The 25,666-nt window shown below is 43.6% G+C and overlaps 1 protein-coding gene across 1 annotated transcript in view; it reads left to right on the forward strand.

Annotated features, from left to right (window-relative positions):
- ATG3 (autophagy related 3) overlaps positions 1–25,666 on the forward strand; it is a 38,872-nt gene that overhangs the window by 7,732 nt on the left and 5,474 nt on the right. Inside the window, exons 3-10 of the mRNA XM_065400628.1 lie at positions 3,598–3,647; positions 4,754–4,824; positions 8,148–8,255; positions 11,019–11,068; positions 13,156–13,234; positions 13,779–13,813; positions 14,108–14,263; positions 15,055–15,182. Coding sequence (XP_065256700.1) covers positions 3,598–3,647; positions 4,754–4,824; positions 8,148–8,255; positions 11,019–11,068; positions 13,156–13,234; positions 13,779–13,813; positions 14,108–14,263; positions 15,055–15,182 — 677 coding nt within the window. The remainder of the gene's footprint in view (positions 1–3,597; positions 3,648–4,753; positions 4,825–8,147; positions 8,256–11,018; positions 11,069–13,155; positions 13,235–13,778; positions 13,814–14,107; positions 14,264–15,054; positions 15,183–25,666) is intronic.

The raw sequence follows: 25,666 nt of genomic DNA on the forward strand, positions 1-25,666 counted from the left end.
ATTTAAGGATGTTTATCTTAAACATTTTCCTGCAGTACTGTGAACACAAACCTATGTTCATGGGACTACTGCATGGAAATCAAAGTGAAACTGACTGGCTTAGTTTCACTGTAAAAACTGAAGGATGAAAAGCAAATGAGATTTAAAGTTCATTTTAGTAATTTACAGGGTTAACCCAGGTAAGAAAACACTTTAAAATGACATCTTATGTTGACAATGTCATTAAAATGGTTAGGATGTACCTATTTTCCCCACTTCTACAAGCAATCCATTCAAGTGTTTTAAACAAGTACAGGATTATAAAGAATGCTGCAGTTTTTCTACATTATACAGAGTGTTCTCATGTATGAGTGAATGGCTTTATAGGTCTTCCCTGATATATATTTTTTTTAACTGTTTTCCCCATTACGGTAAAACTTCTCTTTTAATAGAGGTCAGTCTCCAGACACTTTCCTAGAAAGAGGAAATTATTTTTCCATGGAGTAAAAATCTATTATCCATACTGAACAAATGTTGTGATATTTTTGTTATGCTGACTAGCATTGTTTTTGGAGCACATGAAGAGAAAATGGTTGGCCAATCTATATACACCTCTACCCCCATATAACGTGACCCGATATAACGCGGTAAAGCAGCGCTCCGGGGGGGGGGGGGGGCGGGGCTGCGCACTCCGGTGGATCAAAGCAAGTTCGATATAACGCGGTAAGATTTTTTTTTGGCTCCCGAGGACAGCGTTCTATTGGGGTAGAGGTGTATCTGCAAGTTTAGGGTATCAAATGTAACTACCCATTCCATTGGATGAAGGGGGATCCTGCCTTTCCCCGAGTAGTATGAACTGGAGGAAACTACTCAAATGAAAATTCACTTTAGTTTCTGGGCCAAAACATGGGGTTTAACAAGGTAGGGGGGAGTTTAGCCCTGTGTCAGAAGAAGTATTGTGCAAACTAGACCATCTTGATTCAGTATGGGTATTAGAGTAGTTGCTTTGTTTGTACAGCCTTCTACGGTGTTTCATCCCCCAAAGTGCTTACAAAGATTAAAAGGAATATAAAATTGTTTAATTATATTCAGACCCTTATATCTGCACTTAATCAAATAGTTAATTTGCCTGACAGCTATTCTCACTTATTTATAAAAGCATAAAAGTTATAAACTGATCCTTTGCTGGAACAGATTTACATAGAATAAAACACATCATACTTGTTTCACTCAGTTATTTAAAAAAAATGTTTCATTAACGTTTACCTGTAGGACACATTTCAAATAATGGACCAGATGCCCCTATCCTGAACTTTGGTTGTTCCCTGGACATTAGGCATACAACATGATTTGATTCCACAAAAAATCTGTGCAAGTACACCTCTACCCCGATATAACGCGACCCAATATAACACGAATTCGGATATAACGCGGTAAAGCAGTGCTCAGGGGGGCGGGGCTGCGCACTGCGGTGGATCAAAGCAAGTTCGATATAACGCGGTATCACCTATAACGCGGTAAGATTTTTTGGCTCCCGAGGACAGCGTTATATCGGGGTAGAGGTGTATTCTAGCCTGTGACACCATTCTGCAATGGGTTTCAGTCAGCTGAGTAGCATGTTACTGTGAAGTGGTATTTTAAAATGGGGAAGCAGCTGGAACAACAGATGTGTAAGTCATTTGCAAAACTAATACCATTGTAAAGAACAAGCAAAACAAATTCACTATGGGCTTTAAAACTTCAGCTGTTCCTTCCCATTATGAACAGAATAAAGGGACAAACAAATGATTGGATGAGACTGCATTAATATTCACTCTATGTAGCTCTTAAATGCTGTTGTTTTTTAAAATATACTAGAAACATAATTAAGAAATTGCTTTATCTCCGTTACTATTAACAGTTTATTAAAAGAGAGTTTTTAAAATCTAACTCTTCAGGACAGGGACCTATTTTCATATGTTTTCACTGCACCTAGCACACTTTGATATCCATTCATGATTGGCATCTCTGGGCACTGCCATACTATACTACTTGTATCCACTTATTCACTTCTTGCATTTCTCTCGACTTTAACAGTGAATAAGTGATGTCCGTTTCACTTTCAGTTTCTTCATGTTGCAGTGTTTGGTTTTGAACACTGCGGGGAAATGTTTTTAAGAACTTTTAGTTAAAATTTGAGAATGGGGAAATACTTCTATTTGGGTATTTTTTAAAGAAGAAAAGCTTTCACAAAAATTAAATGTCAATCCAAATTCTACTTGCCTGTACTGCTAACTATAACAAGCATTTATTTAATAAAGCAGCCTTGTCAAATCCTGATATAGGAGAGAGTAAACTTTCCCCATGGGCAAATAAAACTAGCTTTTTTCACTGCTGTCTTCATGGTGGAGTGAACAAGTGTCAGGGTTTCCTCCCCACTCTGAACTTTAGGGTACAGACGTGGGGACCCGCATGAAGACCCCCTAAGATTATTTTTACCAGCTTAGGTTTAAAACTCCCCTATTCCTTGGATTAAGTAACGCTGCCACTATCAAGTGATTTAAACAAACAAACATTTAGTGAGGGCCACTTGGAGCCCTACCTTCCCCAAATATCCCCCCAAGCCCCTACACCCCTTTTCCTGGGCAGGCTTGAGAATAATCCCCCAAGCCCCTACACCCCCTTTCCTGGGGAGGCTTGAGAACAATATCCTCACAAATTGGTACAGGTGAACACAGACCCAAACCCTTGGATCTTAAAACGATGAAAAATCAATCAGGTTCTTAAAAGAAGAATTTTAATTAAAGAAAAGGTAAAAGAATTACCTCTGTAAAATCGGGATGGTAAGTACTTTACAGAATAACAAAAAACTCAAGAACATAGAGGATCTCCCCTCTAGGCAAAACCTTAAAGTTACAAATCCAGGGATAAATCTCCCTCTAGACAAAAACCTCCCTCTAGACAAGGAAAATGACAAGCCAAAATAAAAGTAAGCTAACACATTCCCTTATTATTACTTACTAATTCTAACTGAGTTGGATTGCTTGCCTTCTTGATCTGTCTTCGGCAAGCACACAGAACAGACAAAGAACAGACAAAACAAAGCCTTTTTCCCCCTCCCCAGATTTGAAAGTATCTTGTCCCCTTATTGGTCCTTTTGGTCAGGTGCCAGCTAGGTTACCTGAGCTTCTTAACCCTTTACAGGTAAAAGGATTGTGTGCCTCTGGCCAGGAGGGATTTTATAGTACTGTATACAGAAAGGTGGTTACCCTTCCCTTTATATTTATGACAACAAGTATATTTTATCTAGCCTGGTAAATGTTCATAAACCTTTTCGGGTTTGCCATAAGGTATAGAGAAAACGCTTGGAAGTTCTGTCCATCTTTGCAGTTATGACTCTCTTTACTGCATGGTTCCTTGAGATGAAAGAAATCAGTCAGTGTCTGTCTACACCAGTTGGAGGAAACAGATGCTTTTTCGTTTCACTGCATCTCTAAAGCATAAAGCGCTATGAAGATTACATTGAACACACTTACAAAAATGTGATCTCTGTACAACTGAAATGTTAATATTGCTCAAGTTTTTAAGAGTTTCCTTATACTACATACATATTTCACTTTTTTCTTTGTGCCCAAACAGTTTGTGGCAGCTGGAGACCATTTAGTTCACCACTGTCCTACTTGGCAATGGTAAGTAAAAGAGAATGAAGCACAAAGAGCTAGAGGTGCGGAAAGCTAGAGGAACAGCAAGTTTTTTTGTCATATTACATTTGCATCAGATGCAAAAATATATGGTATATCTCAATTTAATGTAGATGAGAACTAAATCTAGATATGAACTCTGGCAGTAGAACCCATGCCATTGATATCTTTGTCATGATCCAAATTACAGTCACTTTTGGGGAGGAGGTTTTTGTATTAGCTACCATTTGTAGCTGCAGTCAGGATGGTTTCTCTGAGGTGGTATAGAAAACCGACCACTCTGGTATGAATACTTTCAATTTCTAATGGTAATAGCAGGCTCATTCTCCCTTGGGCCTTTCTTGGCTCCATTGGTTATGGGGAATCTGAAGTCTTGAGATCACGTTCTCTGTCATGGTGGCAGAGAGTCACTGAAATTACTAATTACAAGGGGCTACTTGTAAAGTCATTGCCTTGATGTAACCTACATATTAAAAACAATAGCTTACACTACTTAAATTTGATCTTGAGTCCATATCCAGCTGAGTTATAGATTAGAAAATGCTGGTCTGTCTCTGAATATACATGCCATAATCACTCTGAGAAGGCTTTTTTTACCTCTCTGGAATGCAATGAGAAGGTACAAAAAATGCATTCAGTACATTTTAACAGGATCTTTCTTGCATCACAAAAATAAATCATGAAATGGTTAGTGGATAGAACATAACATTAGTGTCTAGATTATTCTTGTTCAAGCCAAAAACCAATGCATGTGGGCAATATACGATTAGTAGATTTAGATTTGTCAGCATGGCAAGAGTCACAATAGGTTGTGAGGCGATTCTGCTGAAAGCTCTTAAATATACTTCTTCCCTGCCCCTTCCTGCTCACACTTGGGATCATCTCATTGGTCAGCTTGGTACGTTTCAAATTGCAAAGAGGTAGGTTGTTTTTGCAGTATATCTCAAGTTCTGCTACTACATGTGTGGTAGTTACTAATCTCAAACAGAAGCAGGAAGGTGGTATTTTTGTCTTCTGGCCACACAGAATGAAAATAGAAGTGTTCTTGTCTACAAAAGAAGTTTTCACTTTTTTGTGGTATGCTTTTTTTAAAGGGCTTCAGGAGAAGAATTAAAGGTCAAGGCTTATCTGCCAACAGACAAACAGTTTTTGGTAACTAAAAATGGTAAGAATGACTCTTAGTAGAGTTGAATGCAGTACAGCTCTTGTGAATGACTTGAGGGGAAAATAATTGTAGGCCTATTAGAACATTTAAGTTAAATCCCGGTGAGGGAAATAGAAAGGAGCATAAACCCAGCCTCAGCTCAGTGGAGATCTCTGACCCTCCCCTGCTCCTCCTGATTTTTAATCACCCTGGATTTTGGGGGCCAGATCGTCAGTGGGCCCCCAAGAGCCATAGTTCCATGGAGTCAGCACCCCTCTGTGACCACAGAGGGGAACACTGAGGCACGCAGTGGCAGCAGCAGGAGTGTGGCGCAGCAGGGAGTTGCAGCCAGCTCTTCGAAGGCACCCTAACCTCCCTCCACATCCCCCATCCCTTTCTGCCCCCGGCTCGGTTCTTGGCCGCCGTCCACCAGTGGAGGATCTGGCGCCGTCCAGGACAGCTCCTCCCGGGGGAGATGGGGCCAGTCCCGACCCGGGAGTGACGCTGAAAGCACCAGCTACAGCCTGTGCTTTTCTCCGGAGACCTCCTTCCCCAGGCTTCCTCGGACGGATGCTGGGTCAAGCCAGTGCCTGATCGGGGGAGAATCCAGACCCCCGGAGCTGCATATGGGGCACCAACGGTCCCTCTAGCTCAGTGGGTCTCAAACTTTTTTGTACTGGTGACCCCGTTCACACAGCAAGCCTCTGATTCTGACTTCCCCCCCCCCCCCCTATAAATTAAAAACACTTGTTTATATATTTAACACCATTGTAAATGCTGGAGGCAAAGCGGGGTTTGGGGTGGAGGCTGACAGCTCGCAACCCGGGAGAGGTTTAGGTTGGATATTAGGAAAAACTTTTTCACTAGGAGGGTGGTGAAGCACTGGAATGGGTTACCTAGGGAGATGGTGGAATCTCCATCATTAGAGGTTTTTAAGGCCCGGCTTGACAAAGCCCTGATTGGGATGATTTAGTTGGGGTTGGTCCCGCTTTGAGCAGGGGGGTGGGCTAGATGACCTCCTGAGGTCCCTTCCAACCCTGATATTCTATGATTCTATGCTTGTGCACCCAAATTTTACCCTATACATAAAATTGATAATGGAAACTAAACTTCCCTTGTATCTTCTGCATTTTAATTTTGTGGTGACACAAGCAGCAGATTGTCTGAACTTGAGTATCCAGATCTCTCTTCTCACAGAATCTGTCATCACCGAGCATAAAGATGATAAATATATGCTTGGGGTCAGTATTGCAGCTTGCATTGTGAAATTGAAAACTTTAAGTCCAGAAACACTTACTAAATAGCCCTCCTTATCTTTCCTTGCTTGCTTGCTTCCTCTAATCCTCCGCATCTCTCCCCCCACTCTTCCACACACAATGGTTAGCAATGGTGAGGTTTTAACTTAAAATTCTTCTTCCTTCACCCTCCCCAATACTGGATCTTCTGGTTCTTCCTGGCTTACTAAAGGTATTCCAAAATGCTTTACTTGGTAACACTCATACTTTTAATCTCATGCAAACCGTGTAACTCAGATCACCATATTAGTGAAACTGCAGAATTCTGCTGTGAAACAGCTCAACTGATGGTCACAAAATTAAAGCATTGTATAATGGTAGTGCTGACTGCCCCACTTTCTATAAAAGAGGAAAACTTGCACCTGAGCCAAAACTATGGGGGAAGCTTTCTTTTCACAAAAGAAACATTGTCTTTTGTGTCAAACTTTGTCTATAGCAAAAATGCCAGTGTAGCCCCCTCAGTTCTGGCTTGCAAAAACTATGTAATTGAAGGCCTGCAAGAAGGAATTATGGCCTCATAAGGTGGCATTCCATGCTTTGACTTGACTTGCCCATTTTGGAGACTTGAAATCCTCAGTAGGCCAGTGGAATGCCCTGTGGTCTGCAGAGGATGTAATTGAATTATTTACCACGCCACCCCCAGTGCTGCCTACAGTTGCAATGAACTTGCTATGCAGGCAATAGCAATGACAGCATGGCTAAGTGATGTTCTTGCAATTTCTGTGGGGTCTTCTGGTGCCCTTTCTCTCCTGGTCACTCTTCAGGGGAAGAAAATCCAGGATTCCATGTTTCTTGCGCTCAGTCGTCTGGGACCACGGTATACTGGTAACCTCTGACTTAAGTTAATGCTTGCAGAAAAGATGCCACAGAGCACCCTACTAACCAGTTTCCAGGGAGATGTTCTCTAGTTTTCATTTTGACCCTGCCCCCATGTCCTGTTTTTTGTAGAAGGTCTACAGTCAGCTTATGAAGTGTAGCTCTTGTGTACTAATTCTCTTCTCCAGGGCTGGGTTTGAGTGTTGCAGCCATAATCTTTCTATTTATATTAATGAAAAGGTCAGTTTTGCCTTTAAATCAGATATGTACTATTACGCAAACTTTTACTGTGCCTCTAAGATCTCTTGTGGAATAGCTCTATGCCAACAGGAGAGAGCTCTATGCCAACAGGAGAGGCATAATTAAACCACCCCCAACGAGCAGCGGTAGCTATGTGGGCGGGAGATGCTCTCCTGCTGACATAGAGCTGTCCACACCAGCGCTTTTGTTGGTGCAACGTACGTTGGTCGGGGGGGGGTGGTTTTTTTTCCCCACACCCCTGACTGACAAAGTTTGCCAATAAAAATGCTAGTGTAGATAAAGCCTTATTTTAGAAAGCACAATTTGAACATGTGCATATGATTGACAGTAAACTAATCTTGTTAAATAACCATGTTACTGTTAACAGCAGTTTTCCAGGTGACAAACTGATCTGTCACTTACATGACTAATGAACTTTAAGTGGAAGTCTGCCCAGCAGATAACCAGTAAAAGTTGCATGTTCAAATTCAGCCAAGATCTGCACTGACTAAAAGCTGTTCAGTGAAATGCCTGAAACAAATGGATAGGTAGTTCCCAGATACCACCAAATGGTTGGCAGTCTCAGAAAATCTGGGGACTCTCACTCCTTTCTGACCCTTATAGGTCAGGGTTGAGGCACAATGACAAGTGGCAGAAAAATGTAAGATGATTGTGTGACCACTGCCTGGAATGTACCAGCTCTTTAACTAGAGTCCAAGTATCATCTTGCCTTCCCCTGCACTAAATTCATGTGAATAATTAAGGTTGGAAATCCTAAAAGATTAACCCAAATGTACTGAAATTCTATAATGTAAAGGTATTTTTAACCTATTTAAAAAAAAAAAAAAAAAAAACTTGAACCAAAGAGAGCAAATAGGGGCTGGGGGAAGCTTATTCACTGCAGAATGCTTTGCAGAGTGAGTTTGTCTCTGCTCTGTCTAGTTTCTGATTGCAATTATCCTATTACTTGTAAGAGTTTGCTGATCTTTACAGTGCCATGCTACAAGCGGTGTAAACAGATGGAGTATTCAGATGAACTGGAAGCAATTATAGAAGAAGATGATGGTGATGGGGGATGGGTAGACACATTTCACAATGCAGGTATTGAAACTCTTGATTTTAACTTTCCACTGCTAACTAATATTAAAGACCTTGACTCTTAATTTTGAAATGTCTATTAACTCTCATATGTGATGTGTCTTAATCGCTAGTTTGAGAGACCTGAGTTATATTCCCAGTTAAATACCTGTGTGTGTGTGTGACATTAGCAAGTTGCTTAACCTCTCTGTGTCTGTTTCTGTGAAATGAGGTAATATCTCAGAGGTGTGGATGCTTAAAGCTTTAAGTCCTTTGAGAAGCACAATAGAAATGCATATTACTATATTTGGTAAGGTAAATATCCCACATGCAGGGGACCAAACTTGTTACTAAAGAGATACTGAGAGAAATAAAAGCACCATTCTCTTCACCTTATTTGAAGAATAATGGCATACTGACCTCCCTTGTCAGTGAGTTTAAGTATGAGATGTGCAACAGTTAAGACTGTATCTCAGTTAAGCAGTGACACAACTGTGATATTGCCCCACCTTAGATGAGCCTTTGATCTCTAGTCCCAACAGCTCAGTGTTGCTAGAAGGTATCTAAGGGCCCTCAGATAAATTGGGTTGATAAAAGGAAATTGTAGTTAAGTACAGAAAATTGAGTTAGTACTTTACATAAATTTGAAAGTTTTACTCATAGAGACAGGCTTCTCTGCTAAGTGGATGCCTTTGTCACCGTGAGAGAGAAACTCAAAAACTAAAAATAACTGTTCACTTGATTCTACTGTGTAGTCAGTCTAACTCCCAAGTGCCTAGCAAAATCTCTTCCATAGTATACTCCTTTCAGCATCTCTTTTGAGTAGATAATTGTTTTAACACTGCCTGAGAAGGCTGACATTTAAATTCCAGGATGAAGGTGTTTGAGAATAGCCCTTAAAGGTAAGTTTCTCTCCTTTCTATGTATCAAAAGTACTCCAACCATTTTCACCCCTTGCATAATGCAACATCTCTCAGTAGCTCTGTAGCCTGACAGAGGCTTTCTAAGGACTTGTCTACACTGGCACTTTATAGCACTGCAACTTTCTCGCTCAGGGGTGTGAAAAAACACCCCCCTGAGTGCTGCAAGTTTCAGCACTGTAAAGTGCCAGTGTAGACAGTTCTCCCAGCGCTGGTGTCTATTCCCTCGTGGAGGTGGGTTGTTGTGTTTTTCTTGTTTGTTTGTTTCATTTTGTTTTGTAGCGCTGGGAAAGCTCTCTCCCAGCACTGGTGCCGTGACTACACAGATGTTGTTAGTGAAGACATGCCCTAAGAAAAACAACTCCTTAGTGTGATTGGAATACCCCAGAAGTTAATTTCTTTATCCTGTGTTTGCTGATGTTTTAACTCTTATTTTTGTCACTAGAAATCTCTGTATTTTTGATTGGTCACTTCCAGTGATTTTTGGGAGGTTCACTGATATTGTGAACCAGTTCTGTAAACAAAAATATCTGACAGTGCTAGGATATTATAGAGCTAAGAGTACCTTCCGTTCTGGCAGGAGAAACAATATGTAGGAATGACTACACCAGCCAGTTGAAATGATTGTTCCCAAACAGTGTTCATTTGCTGATGTGTTGCCAGTATGCTGGCTGTGTCTTTCCTGAGTGGTAAGATATGCTGTCTACTAATGGGTATTCTCCTAAGATAATGCATTGTATCTTTGAGGAAGTCATCTGAGATCCTCTTCCTCTTCAGTTGGTTAACTGGACCTGAGATTGTATTGAAACAGAGTGATGGAATATTACGGGACAGTGGAGAAAAACAGCAGTAAACAAGAAGTAATAGAAGGATAAGTGGGATGGGTTGAAGAGAAGTGGCAATGCATCAGGGGTTCCTTTTTCTGAATGACAGAGGCTCCGGCTATATTACCCCTTAAGTTGACATAAGTAATGTCGATCAGGGGTGTGAATTAGCCAGCCCCCTGAGTGACATAAATGCCGATGTGGACAGCACTAAATTAAGTCAGCATATGTTGGCCGGAGAACATCTCTCCACCAACATAGCTACCACTGCTCGCAGGGCTGGCATAATTAAGCCGATGGGAGAGCTCTCTCCTGTCTCCTTAGAGCGGCTACATTAAAGTGTTTACATGGCGCAAAGCTCTCTAGTGTAGCCACAGTATCAGGCTCTTCTCCTAATGCTTATTAATTGATAGTGGCAAGCTGCTACTTTTTAAATATAAGCTCCTGGGAACAGGGACATGTCAGTATTTATTTATTTGAATTATTTTATACACTTATGGCACTATAGAAATAACATTTGGCTAAGAAGGAAGCATGTTCAACCACAGTCAAGGCTGCTACATGGACAGGATGCTTTGAATGTACAGTAGCTCTTGCCACATACTCAAATTATTATTCTTGGAGTGCACCTTGCTTTCATGTGCTTGAGGTTACTATGTGTAAGGTAGTGTTCATGAGTAGTACAGTATGACTAAGTCCATCTAGATTTTTTTTGTAGTGGTAAGAGCTATCCGTCATCAGTTAAATTATTGCCCCCAACTCATTACTTGTGCAGAAACTGCTTAAGATTCCTCTATCAAAACTCTTATCTCATAAGTCTGCACTATGTGATTAGTCTGTACTAGCCTACATAAGTCTGCTTGGGGGCAAGATAGTCTTTGTCCAGCTCTGAATAACGTGTCCTTCCAGTTTCTAAAGTTATTTTATAAAAATGTAATTGGAAGGATCACATACTCCTTTCTGAGCCATTTGTACCATCCTGGTAACAAAGAAACGGGCTCTTCTAATTTGGACTATTTTCAATGTTGATGTTCAATCAACAGGTTTTGCAGGCGGGACAGAAGCAGTTAAGGAGATCACACTGGAGAGCAAGGTATTTGTTAGCTTGTGAATATTGACTTATTGTACTAGAAGGTTAAACTACAATAGATGTCTGATAGTGTCCCTAAACAGCCATGTGAGCTAATTCTGTACATGAAAGAACAGTACAGAGGCCAGGAAATATGTGAAGGTGGGGTGAGCTATGAACTGAATTAGTAACCCCCTTATAATATCAATGTAAGCATGTATCCCCCTCCCATTATCATGGAATGAGGCACTGTTCATCTGGAGTATTTCCATTCAACATACACATTCACTAATATTCCACGTACACCTAGAAACTGATTTCACTCAACTTTGAGGTGAGCATTTGCAGAGCTATTCGAATGCTGACAAATTGTTAGATTTAAAAACAAAAAGTCCTATTATATGGTAAAATGGGGCTTATTCAACAAGTTTTATATAGTTTTAAAATCCTGGTCCCTTAAGGAGGTCTAGAGAAGGTACATCTTGATTTGGACAAGTCACATTTCTGCCAAACTTCTATCTCCAGTTGCTGAGGCACTAATGTAGCTAAATTCATTCTTGTTTTAGTGCGTTTTTATTAACTGCCACCATACTTCTCAAATCATCATAGGGCCGAGATGAAATCTGGAAAACTTCCAGCTGCTCTCAGCTTCCTCTAAGGCTGAAGAGGCACTTAAGATAGCATGAACCTTTCCATTCTCAACAATAACATGTATATGTTTAAAAAGCATTATTGGGCGAAAGTCATCTGTAGAAATGCCTCTTAAAAAGGAACCTGACTAAAATGGAGCTGTGCCTCTGAGCTGCATTTGGAAGGCTTCTTTGAATCTAAAAGCAGTATAAATCTGGTGTGTGAAGTGGGGGTGGGGGGCTGGTAATTGGTAAGGACTGCAACAGACCAGTTTAATTCAGTGGTCCCTCGTGGTGCTTACAGACCTATTGTTGCTGGCCAACAACATTGTCTTGTACAACAATATTTTTACTATTTTTATGGGGCCCAGGGCAAATACACACTTTTCAAGCAGAAATAAAGGCACTTGGCATGCTTGTCACCTATTCTTTCAGAATGTGAAGTATCTGCGCTGTACATATTGCATTGTGTAACTGGCTCCACATATGCATTGTGTGGCCAGGGTTTTGCCTTCATCAGATAAAAAAAAAAAAAAAATCTGCTTTTTGCAGGATACTTGGTTTGATGGGCCAGTGGCCCAATCCAACATGGCAAATCTTTGCGTTCCTGTGTAATATTATTAGAACAGGATTTGCTTTTATGTAGTGTCTTCTGTACACAGGTACTGTATCCTAAAGCAGTTCATTATGCACTTAGCAAGCTTGTATAGAACCTTTAACATTAGAACCTGTTTTATATGGAAAGGGAGGAATGTTGGCCATTGACACCCAGGATCTCTCTTTTCCAATCTTGGATCTCTAACTTGTCAGACTATGGCTCAAAGTCTCAAACAAGCTGAGAATCTTGCATGGTTTTAAAACAAGTGTGGAATTATTGGACAACTGGCTTTTGCTATGGTACTAACAGGCTTTAAACCAGGTACTTAGTTTTAAATATAATTGTATTTGATTCCTTTAAATTGACTTGCCCAATGTACCAGCTCTGTATGTCTTCAAGTCACACTTCTCTTTGCTGACAACTTCTTCCTGCTAGCTGTGTAGTCTGTGTGGTGCCACTGGGCAAACTGGATTCTGTTATGCCTTGGGAAACAGCAGGCTTATCAGTTATGCTCTGACGGCAGAGTCTCTATCTTGGTGGTGATATAGGAGTAAATGTATTTTCAGAGCAGAATTTACAACATGGATAGTTACAGAAGTCATCCTTTGACTTTGAGCCTGAGCAGAGTTGATCTGGAAGCAAGAGAATACAGAATCTCATAACTTTCAGTGGATTTTTAATGTTGTACAAAAACCTTTAAATGCCTGAGAATGTAGTACCTACTAATGTGAATATCAGTTTTCTTATTTATGTTGATTGGCCTCATAGGAATAAATGGAAAATACTCATTTGTAAATAGATTTTCCAAGGCAGATGAATTGCATCTCTTGAATCCAAGTGTCTGTAAAGCATTGTTCTCACTTGCTTTCAATTTAACTTAAAAGGACAATATAAAACTATCAGGACATCCAGCCTCTTGTGAAGATGATGAGGAAGATGAAGGGGAAGCAGCTGACATGGAAGGTATTTCCCTTTAAGTTGGATAGGATGCACTTTATTTCAGCCATGTAACCAGGGCAGCACTCTCTAGGAAAGCACTACTGCTTGTTTCCATGTAATGCCTATTAACAGTCCCATGTTGGACCTGATTCTCCTTTCACATTGGGTTTACACCACCACAACTCCACTGGAATGCACAAGTGTCAGTGACTGGAAAATTAGGCCAGTAGGCAGCGGAATAGACAAGTCTAGCATGGCAACTCTGTGACTGTTTAGTGCACGAACTTCAGTTTCTGAAACCCACCCAGTGAAAAATGCTGACTTCCTAGAGGCTTCCATAATGAGTGTCTAGTGGAGCCACATGGTAGACAATCTGTCAGATTTACAGTATTAGAGAGTCTAGGTGTAGTTTAATGGTACTGGAAAATTAGGAAATCTACTTGGATAAAGCATGTATATTAGATACTTGCAGATTTTAAGGAAGCACTCTTGGTTGCATATTTTTAAGCTTCTGATGACCAATTACAAGCTTGGCATGAACTTGTAGACATTCTTTCTTTCCTTTCAGAATATGAAGAGAGTGGGCTATTGGAGACAGATGACGTGAGTGAACTGTTCTCTACCTCCTCCACAGCATTAACACCCTTTCTACTTTGTGCTCAAACTGGTAACACTGTCAAATGGCTAATGTGCTTTTTTTAAATGCATTTACTAAAACTTTTAAAAGCACCAATTTTTGTTATAAATTAATATTATAACTGACACATTGATCAGAATACCATGGTCTTCAGATGCCTTTTTAGGTATGGGGTAAAGGTGAATAAAGGCATAGTGTTACTTAAATATTTGTTTTACTGTTATTGACTTTATTCTTTTATCTTAAATCTTTACCCTCAGGCAACTCTTGATACAAGAAAAATAGCAGAAGCTAGCAAAGCTAAAGCTGATGTCGGAGGGGAAGATGCCATCCTGCAGACCAGAACTTATGACCTCTACATCACTTACGACAAATACTACCAAACTCCAAGGCTGTGGTTATTTGGATATGATGAGGTACTACCAGTATTTTTTTCCCCAGTGTTAAGACTCGCCAGTTAAGGTAGCACGGTCAATTTGTTGCAACTTGATTAAATATATGTTAAAGGGAAGTGATGAGATCAGTGTAAAGCCAGGACTTCAGCCAAGATTTACTGGGCCTGTGAGAATAAGTAAAAGCAATCTCACCACACCTTGAATGGCCCTGTAATTGGATCTTCATAACCAGTTGTGATGGTGCCCTGGAAAGAAAAGATTCTAGTTCTCTGAGCTGTTGGCTTTCCGTGGGTAACAAGAATGAAAACCAGTAAATCTGTTGTCAGTAAAGCAAGAAGGTGTGAGAACCAAGTGTACGCAGGCAGCAGGAAGTTGAGTAAGGAAGCATTCTTCCATTTTACACTATGGAATCTTGTAAGTTTGATGACTTAGTGATATAAGCCTCAGTCTAGAAATATCTAGGTTCCTTGGAACCACAGGTTCAGCTCCCAGTTCTCCCACAGTACTGTAAACAAAGTACTATGCAGTATTATATCTGCTCTGTGTGGAGCCTATGGATCCTGCAGCATTTTTCATAAGAATAGAGGTTTGCCTTGTCATTAAGATCCCCTTTCTCACCTGTTGTCCCTATGGTTGCTTGCCACTTTTGATTTCAGTGCTATGTTTAGCTTATAAAGTACTCTGGGGTCCTTTTAAACAGCGATAACATATATACCTGCAAAATGCTACTTTAGTGCTATCCTACTTTCTGAGTAGGAGGAAAAGATTGTTTGTGCGACACTGTTCCTGCTACACATTTCTTTTCTTTTCAGCAACGGCAGCCTTTAACGGTAGACTACATGTATGAAGATATTAGTCAAGATCATGTCAAAAAAACAGTAACAATTGAAAATCATCCCCATCTTCCTCCACCACCTATGTGTTCAGTTCATCCATGCAGGTATCTTCAGTCTTTCAGTATTTCTTTACTGAGCCCAGCTTATGGATATGTTTGTGAAAAGGTCATTCTGTCTAATTAAAGTTGCCTTTTGTCCATCCTTTTGTGATCTATCAAACAATCATAAATTCCCATTTCCTGGACACTTGTCCACAGCTGTCTGTCTGCATGAGCTGTTCCCTTTTGCGGAGGGAAGAAAAGTCAGCAATTGTTGGAGCAGCCATCCCAGTGCTAAATGTGCATTAAGAGAATTGGTTTGGTTTTTCCTTTGTGCTTCTGTTTTGTAATAGCGTCTCAAAACTGTATTCTCCATGAGTCTCCTCTTCTAGAAAGTCTAGAATCAGGCTATTCTAGTTTTGATCTTTTGCTGCAAAAAAATTGTTTTTATTCTACTCTAGCATGATCTTTTGGGAAGGTAAATTGTTTACCAAAAACCTATTGTATTTTGAAAGCTACTACAGGTTGTTTTTGTGTATCCAATTAAAAAAAAAAAAAAAAAAAAAAGTCACACAATTGCACTTTCACATCAACTCCAGAAGGTGGCAGACAGCTATGCTTAGACCAGGGGTGGGCAAACTTTTTGGCCTGAGGGCTGCATTGGTTTTCGGAAATTGTATGGAGGGCCAGTTAGGGGAGGGGTGTGTGGCCTGGCCCCCACCCCCTATCGGCCCCCATCTTGGGACCCCTGCCCCATCCAATCCCCCTGTTCCTTGATGGCCTCCATCCACCCCCTCCCCCACAATCCCTGTCCCCTGACTGCCCCCAAAACTCCTGCCCCTGACTGCCCCCCACCGCCCCATCCAACCCCCCTCTCCTTCCTGACTGCCCCACCAGGACCCCTGCCCCATCCAACCATCCCTTCTCCCTGTCCCCTGACTGCCCCCGCCTCCCCATCCAACCCCCTCTCCTTCCTGACTGCCCCCCGAGACTCCTGCCCCCATTCAACCTCCCTGTTCCCCACCCTCTGACCACCCTGACCACCACCCCCAAACTCTCCTGCCCTCTATCCAACCCCCCCACTCCCTGCCCCCTTACCACGCTGCCTGGAGCACTGGTGGCTGGCGGCGCTACAGCCGCGCCGCCCTGCTGGAGCCAGCCACGCTGTCGCCACCACGCAGCTCAGAGCACCGGGTCAGGCCAGGCTCTGCAGCTGTGCTACCCCAGGAGCTTGCAGCCCCGCCGGCCAGAGCATTGTGCCAGTGGCGCAGTGAGCTGAGGCTGTGGGGGAGGGGGAACAGCAGGGGAGGGGCCGGGGGCTAGCCTCACGGACCAGAAGCTCAGGGGCTGGGTAGGAGGGTCCCGCAGGCCAGATGTGGCCCACGGGCTGTAGTTTGCCCACCTCTGGCTTAGACTGTTACATGTAAAGAAACTAAATTTTTGCCTGTATTCATGCTGTGGTGCTGCCTCAGAACCCAGTGCTGTTGGTTCTCTTGGGTTACAATGATCTGCTGTTAAGTCTCCCAATTTTCTAACTACCAGCTGTTGAACTACTTGGACAGGTTGTCAGCCATCTACCCAGCAGGATCATGCTTTCAATTAAGGTCTTGCCTTTTATTGAATTGTATGGTTGTCAGTTAAGGTACAAGTTCAAGTGACTTCCTGAAAGTGTCCAATTTAATCACTCATCTCTGAATCGACTTTGTGTAGATTTGGTGCAAGCACATCCTGCACGTGCCACCCCCCTTCTCTCTTCTACCCCCCCCCCTTACCCCCGGGGACCTACTTGGTTGAGCCCCCCATTATTGCAACTAAAGATACATATAACTCTCAAATTAGGGCACATGGATGTGGAGTAGGGGAAGCAGAGGTACATGGCCGGTGGCTGGGAGGCAGAACAGGTAGGGCTGACTAGGAAGTGTAAAGAGAAGGGAAAAAGAGGCATGAAACTGCAAAAGGGAAGAAGAGGTGTGAAACTAACTAGAGGTTTCTGCAGAAGCCTGCTTTGGCAAGAAAGAAGCAGCTGGGAATTCGCCATTTGTGGCAGCAGTAAGAGTGCCTTGGAGGAAGCCCACAAAATGGAAGTGGCCCGAGAAAGCCTCTGTGTAGCAGTAGTAGGGATGAGAGGTCTTTGGGGAAGTGGCACTGTTTTGGGGACAGCATAAGCATCTGGGAGAGGAAGGCAGTCACGCAGCAGCTGAACAAGATGGAGCATCATTTCTGGTCTTGGAAAACAAGCACTGACTGGTGGGATCGTATCATTATTAAGTTATGGGATAAGAAGCAGTGGCTGCAGAATTTTCAAATGCGGAAGGCCACTTTCCAGGAACTTTGTGCAGATCTTTACCCAGCCCTGAAACACAGCAACACTAAAATGAGACCTGCTCTGACAGTGGAGAAGAGTGGCAATTGCTCTGTGGAAGCTTACAATGCCAAATGGCTACCGGTCAGTGGGGAATCAATTTGGAGTTTATAAATCCACCGTGGGAGCTGTTGTGATCCAAGTGTCCAGGGCCATTTAATCAACTTCTGCACTGGACTCAGACTCCTGAGAGGTACCCACACTGTGTTTGGGGGTAGTGGTGGGGTTGCCGCAGAGAGTTGCACATAGCTCATTGTAGAAGCGGCATGTCCAAGGTGCAGAACCAGAATGACTATTCGTCTCCCTTGTCTTCTGGTACACCTGCCGAAGTTCTGCTGCGTGTTCCTGGTGTAGTCCTTCTCCCCCATTTCTCGCACAATCTTTTCATAGATGTCTACATTTCTATGGCTGGATTAGAGCTGTGCCTGCACAGACTCATCTTCCCACAGATCATTAAGATCCACCACCTCCTGTGTACTCCATGCTGTAGCCCATTTTGGGCCTTGAGTCACCACGATCTGCTGGGATGGCGAGCTCTCCATGTTGATCAAACAGGAAATGTTTCCTGTGTACTTGGCCGCTGTGCAGCGGAGTTGAAAATTATCACCAGAGCGGTCACAGCGGAGCATTGTGGGACATCTCCTGAAAGCCAATTGAGTTGACTTATACAACGCTGCATCTACTCTGCCTCTGTTGACCCATCAGCATCGAATTAAGCGCTACACGTCTCGCACAGGTGGAGTAATTAAGTCGACGTAAGAGGCAGTTAGGTCAATGGAAGGGACCTGGCAGGGTAGACGCATACATTATTAGGTTGACATAAGGTGCCGTCCGTTGGCCTAAGTTTGTGGACCAGTGGTTTTCAAACTTTTTTCTGGCGACCCACTTGAAGAAAATTATTGATGCCCACAACCCAACGGAGCTGGGGATGAGGGGTTTCGGGTGTGGGAGGGGTTCAGGGCTGGGGCAGAGGGTTGGGGTTTGGGGGTGAGGGCTGTGGGGTGGGGCAAGGAATGAGGGGTTCAGGGTGTGGGAGGGGGCTCAGGGCTGGGGCAGAGGACTGGGGCGCGGGCTTACCTCGGGCGGCTCCCAGTCAGCAGCGCAGCAGAGGTGCTAAGGCAGGCTTCCTGCCTGTCCTGGCACTGCGGACCACACTGCCCTGAAAGCAGCCAACAGCAGGTCCGGCTCCTAGGTGGAGGCACACAAGTGGCTCTGCGTGGCTCTTGCCTGCAGGCACCTCCCCCCCAGTTCCCATTAGCTGGGAGTGCAGAGCCGGTGCTCGGGGCAGAGCAGCATGCAGAGCCCAGTGGCCTCCCCACTTAGGAGCCGGACCTGCTTCTGGCCACTTCTGAGGCGCAGCGAGGTGTCAGAACAGGTAGGGACTAGCCTACCTTATCTGGGAAGCACCACTGACAGGACTTTTAATGGCGTGGTCGGTGGTGCTGACCAGAGCTGCCGCAACCTGGTGCCTTCCATTCCGTGACCCAGAATTGGGTCCGACCCACAGTTTGAAAACTACTGGTGTAGACCAGGCCTGGGGGGGGGAGGGAAGAAGTTGGAGCAAACAGCCAATGCTTCTGCAGCTGCTCTGCCAGCTTCAGTCTCTGGCTGGCTCCTCCTTGCAGTGTGTCCCCAGACCCACATGGGTGAGGTGAGGAGGGACACTGCAGGAGCCCTAGTCCCCCACCCCGCCCCTGGGGGTGGGGGTGTCTCCTCTGCAGTTTTGTAACTAGGGGATATAGGGAGGGGAGGGTTGGCACTGACAAGACTGACTTTTTACCCCTTTGCCACTGAGTATAGCAGTACCTGCTTAAATTGCTTCTGTAGCTGTTATGCTGGCTCATCACTACCACTTCCTGTGGTTCTTGCCTCATGTCTCTCTGATTAGAGGTGGCTTTCGTTGCACTGAACAGATCAAAATTCTTGATGTGACCTGGTAGCAAACAAGCTTTAGTCTGAGACTGAGCATGGCTCAGCTTTTGGTCACTCACTGCTTATGTGGTGTGTGTGTGTGTGTGGTTGAGGAGCACTATCTCTGCCTCTGTGCAGGCATAGGATCTGCAGCCTGTTGCTCCTTTCAGACAGTGCTGTTAATGCTATTGCCACTAGACAGCACCGCAAACATCAGAGAAACTAGGAGTGTTTTGATTTCGCAGTGGGATAGCTTGCTGGCCTTTTTGCTTCTGGAGTCTCAAGTTCAAATCTTACACTAGGTCACTTTCTGTGGTTTTTCAGCTTAGCCACTAATGAATGTCTTGAGTATTCATATCTATCAGCCTCAAGAGAAGCTCAGAAGTATAACAGCAGAAGTGATGTAATTCAAGATAGTCTATTGATGAAGTAGCACAGGGAAGTTCATACTGCTCTGCTCATTACATTGATTAATAAATAGTCCCGCTTGTCTGAAATTTGAATAACTTCTCTATAGAAAATAAACACTTTCACCTTGCTGGAGCCATCATGAAACTGTAAAAACTGGCATAGCCATGAAGTCAGTGTTGCTTCTTCACCCTGTTGTAGATGAGAAATTATTGATGCTTACCAACCTGCGTGTGTCTTGGTTGCATCTGACCCTAAATATAGGGGGTCTCATTCCAAGATTAAATTGGAGTGCAGCAACCGTATATGCAAGACCCAGAATCGGTTTAAAATAGACACGGCTACTGTTCTTAGATGTACAGTTTGAGTTTTTGTCCAGCCTGGTGTTGGAGTTGCTGAGAGGGTCATGAGCGCTGAAGTCAAACTGAAAAAAAGTCATCCATGTGGACACTTACGTTAACAAAGGGAGCCCATCCCATCTGTCTTCTCACACATGTGGTCCCACACTATGGTAGTGATTAGGGTGAGGATTACACACCTCAAGGAGTAACATTACCTTTACTGCTATTGGGTCCACAGGCCCTGTGTTGTTGGGCTGCCCTCTGACATTAACTGACCCATTTGGTTTGACCTCTATAGGGAAGGTATTATTCAAGCAGCGGTCCACTATTTATTGATATTGTAGTAGGATGCTCTAACCATTGACTGTCAAGTGGCTGCTAAATTGACCTCTCCTTGTATGCAACTTTTACAGGTCATCTTGGTACTCAGGTGACTGCAGTAGAATAAGGCCTGGTCTACAATAAAAAATTAGGTTGGTTTAACTAAGTCCCCGTGTAGATAGCAGTAGGAACTGGTCTACACGACACAGTGAGGTCGCTGTAAGTTGCCTTACATTGACCTAATTTTGTCTGTACATGCTACAGTTTTGTCCTGCCGATGTAAGGGTATGTCTACACTTACCAGGGATCAATGCTGTGGCGATTGATCCACTGGGGGGCAATTTAGCGGGTCTAGTGAAGACCCACTAAATCGACCACAGATCGCACTCCTGTTGACTAGATACCTTATGTTTCTGATTCCGGTGGAGTAAGTCCCGTCGACCCAGTGCAGTGTAGACATTGCAATAAGTCCACCTAAGCTACGTCGACTCAGCTATGTTATTCACGTAGCTGGAGTTGCGTAACTTAGGTCGACTTAACCCTATAGTGTAGACTGCCCCAAGTGCTGTACTACATGGATACGATAACTCCACCCCCGCCAGAGGCATGGCATTTATGTCTTTGTAGTTAGGGCAACACAGTGTTACTTACTTCAGCTGTTGGTTTTCTTGTCAATTTCCATGCTGGAGCCGTGAAATTGACAAGACAGCCTGGCTGCCCCCAGATCCCCACTCCCAGCTGGGCAGCTGCCTGGAGGCTCCCTGCTCAGGGAGGTAAGAAGCCCGAGAAATCTGGGTGGCTGCCCCCCACACTGTCCCTGTCAGTTGGTGGAAGCGCTCCTGGTGGGGATGCGCACCACTGACGGAAGGAGGGTAGTTACTGCTGTGGCTGTAAATCGACCTAACTTAGATCAACTTAAGGCTGTAGTGTAGACATGCTCTAGGTTGAAGGAAAAATTCTTCCATTGACCTAGCTACCACCTCTCGACTCCCTCCCGTCAGCGTAGGTAGTGTCTACACTGAAGCGCTACAGCGGCATAACTGCAGTGGCACAGCTGTAGCATTAAGTGTAGACATGCCTTAAATGTGAAAGGAGGCAATCAGAGTATTGGGGAGAAATCATGGGGGTGATTGCATTAAAAAAAGTCAAGTCTTATGCTGTGCCTATGATAGCAATGAAAAGTTGTCCTCTTGTATCACTTGAAGTCCCAACCAGCAGTTCCATCTGGCGCATGGATAGTGTATTACAGGGGTGGCCAACCTGAACCTGAGAAGGAGCCAGAATTTATCAATGTACATTGCCAAAGAGCCACAGTAATACGTCAGCAGCCCCCTATCAGTTCTCCCACCCCGTTCCCAGCACCTCCCACCCACTGGCAGCCCCGTCGATCAGCACCTCCCCCCCCCACACCTCCCGATCAGCTGTTTTGTGGCGTGCAGGAGGCTCGGGGGGACTCGGGGGAGGGAAGCGAGAGCACTACAGGCTCAGGGTAGGGGGTGGGAAGGGGTGGAGTGGGGGCAGGGCCTGTGGCAGAGCCAGGGGTTGAGCAGTGAGCACCCCCTGGCACATTGGAAAGTTGGTGCCTGTAGCTCCAGCCCCAAAGTCGGTAATACAAGGAGCCGCATATTAACTTCTGAATAGCCGCATGTGGCTCCAGAGCCACAGGCTGGCCACCCCTGGTGTATTGAATCTAGCATGTCTGCTCAGTTGAATTTCTTGCTGAGAGGTGTTTGGGCATCCTGCACCTACCAGCATGAGTCTGCTGGCAAACAACATAACTTCTTCTCCAGCTGAATTTCTCTCACTCAGCAAGGTTCTAGAGATGGTGGATGGGGGAGGTTGGGATAATCTCTCAGGGGGAATACTATCAGTAGATAGTATCAGAGGGGTAGCCGTGTTAGTCTGAATCTGTAAAAAGCAACAGAGGGTCCTGTGGCACCTTTAAGACTAACAGAAGTATTGGGAGCATAAGCTTTCGTGGGTAAGAACCTCACTTCTTCAGATGCAAGTAATGGAAATTTCCAGAGGCAGGTATAAATCAGTATGGAGAAATCAGTATGGAGATAACAAGGTTAGTTCAATCAGGGAGGGTGAGGTGTTCTCCTCCCTTGGTGTTCACACCTCAACTGCTAGCAGAGCACCTCACCCTCCCTGATTGAACTAACCTCGTTATCTCCATACTGATTTATACCTGCCTCTGGAAATTTCCATTACTTGCATCTGAAGAAGTGAGGTTCTTACCCACGAAAGCTTATGCTCCCAATACTTCTGTTAGTCTTAAAGGTGCCACAGGACCCTCTGTTGCTTTTTATCAGTAGATACTGTCACACACCTTTCACCCTCCACACCCTTCCCCAGCAGAGCAAAGTGTCAGCACTCTTGTCAAGGAACTTAGGCCTGTGCTCAAGAAGCAGTTTTTTCATGCTGATAGTCTCTCCAATTGCTACTCTTCCTGTTTTGGGGGATGGTGGGTTGGAGAGGGAAAGCTGAGACTGTACTGAGACCGCTCCAATATTAACCGGCATTTTGATCTTCCTTGAGTCCTGTCAGTCTGGCTTCAGGCCAGAGTGTGGTACAGATAGCACAGGTCTTGTTAGTATATGTTCTGGCTGTGGACATGGGGCATTTAACTGTTGCTGATTCTAGTAAATTGACCAGCTGCCTTTGATAGTGCTAATGCAACTACAGACTCTGGGAGGCATATACAGGTTTTAATTAAATAGCTGTTCTCTCAAAGAGCCAGAGAGTGGGATCTGGGCACTTGTTGCTTGTTTAGTATGCAGTTTTCTGCCATCTCATCTGGCATGTGCCTGTGTGTCAGACACCCCTAGGGGAGACAGGCAGCTGGATTGGGCTTCAGAACCATCAGAAAATCAAGCTGAATTGTAAATGGTGAATTCTCTGTAACTTGAAGTCTATAAACCGTGATTTGAGGATTTCAGTAACCTCAGCCAGAGGTTAGGGGTGGATGAGGTTCTGTGGCCTGCAATGTGGACATGGTCAGAATAGATGATCATGATGGTGCAATTTTGACCATAAGGTCTATGAATTAGATGGTGTGGAACTGCTTGGTTTGGGGCAGAGGGGTGCTGGAGGGGGTGAAAGGTGTCTATTGAGTGGGAATTGCCCACTCAGTCACTTAACTTTTGAAGTTAAAAGGGCCTGTTGGATTCCAAGCTGCTTCTAGATATTTCAGGTAGAAACAGTAGCTAGAAGTGCTGCTTTAATCTTTGCTTCACAAAGAAGTTCCAGTCTTTCCTCTCTTATCCCTGTCACTTCCTTGCCCACCCCATAAATTGTGCAATGTGGTGTACGTAGGGCTATGCTTGACAACTGGGAAAGTACCTGTTGGCTCACAACATTATGGCAGCCTGCTCACTCAGCAGTTTTTCTTTTGTAGCATGTATTGCCATGGTATTCTGTTTCAAAGGAGGAACTGAAAAAGGGATAGATACCATGGCAAGCTGCACGCTAACCACTTGCTAAATCATTACTTAAAACGTTCTGTTCAATCAACATAGTCACATAAGTTGTGTTTTGGCAATTGCTTGATGAGTAAAAGCAGTCTTTACTAACTTCCTGTTAGAAGTAATCAATTGGCAGCCGTTTAATCAATTTGTCAATAATAAATGCTGATCCACAAGTTTGTAGAAGTAGGAATTGGGCAATGAACAGTGACTGAGTCAGGGAAAGAGACTCTGTAGCCTATGGGTTTGTTAGGGCATGCATCTAGGATGTGGGAGACCTAAGTTCAAGGCTCTGCTCCAATAATTATTTATTTACTTGCAAAAAGTGGAACAGCTTCAAGATGAGAAATTGAGAGAGCCCCTTACCCAGAATATCCCTTGCCCCAGGGGCTAAGACACTCTCTCCTACTATGTGGGAGACCCAAGTTCAAATTCCTTCTCTGCATCAGGCAGAGGTGGGAAATTGAACCTGGTTATCCCACATCCCAGTGAGTTTTAAGGAGTGGGGGCATCACCATCCCTGCCTCTCCTCTTATCCATCCACCCCATTTTGTAGATCTAGACCTACTTTCAGTGCCCAAAATCAAAATAAAAAATCCTTGAGTCAGGTCAAAATGAAATGTGACTTTGACTTTTCCGAAACATTTTGATATTTGTTTGCTCAAAACTATTATGTGAACTTGAGATGATTTCACAAATAGTTTGTTGACCTGAAACTTCATTTTTTGGTGATTTAAAGAATTAACCAAAAAAATACTGATATTATACTGTCAACTGGAGGATTCACTCCTATGCCCTTCAGTGTCCATGGTGCACTTCTTAAAGCTTAGGAGTTCCACTCTATAGTTTACATTATAAGGAGTGTTGTGGGAGTAGAGGAGGGAGACCACCTAGTGATCCAACTTTAGTGCTTTCCAAGATGGCTTGGTGTCGGTCAGTTTGGAGGTCCAGGAAGCTGCAGTTAAAGGTAATGCTGGTTTTGCTACTAGTTCTCATTCACTTCACTGTGTTTGAGCAGCTACAGAAGTCACTTTCATAAACAGGTTCCACACTGACACACTTTATTATGGGGGATCTTTGAATTTTCCCTACTTCATTATTAAAACTTCCTTTCCTGTTGAAGTTTGTCATGGTGAAAGCCCAAGAGACAAATCACTTTTGTTGGACCAGACTGTCCCGTTTCATTCCATTCTGGAAAACTTTTTTCTTTTGACCTAACCTTTTTTAATGAACATGAATTACACAATTCACAAGGTGTAACTAAACCACCAGGCCAGCTTTTTCAAACTTGAGTGCTTAAGTTAGTCACTTAATACAATATGTTCAAGGTGCACGGAAGTCTGAAAGATTTTCCTGGGAGTTCATTTGGTCTCCTACACCGGTAGGAAGAGGGTCCTTGGAATTGGGAGAACAAATTCTCAGTGAGAGAGCTTCTTACTGAGGCCTTTGTGTTAGGAAGCTTATTTTGATGGCTGTTCCATTTGTTGAAGCCCAATGCATGGCTGTCACCAGATCTTCTTTGGCAGGAGTAGCAATGTTTGACATTATCTGGATGAAAGTTCTTAGTCCTATTGTAACTAGTTAATTGATTGCTAGTTAATTTAAGCCAACTACTATGATTGTGACATGTGTAGATCATCATTTGCTAACATTTGTTCTAGGACACAAATGTTTTTGGTCCAATCTAGGCTACAGGATGGATCAAATGTTTGTAGTGAAATAAGCATTGGAGGAGTATCT

This window comes from Emys orbicularis, chromosome 1 (genome assembly GCF_028017835.1).
Source record: "Emys orbicularis isolate rEmyOrb1 chromosome 1, rEmyOrb1.hap1, whole genome shotgun sequence".
Classification (NCBI taxonomy): Eukaryota; Metazoa; Chordata; order Testudines; family Emydidae; genus Emys; species Emys orbicularis.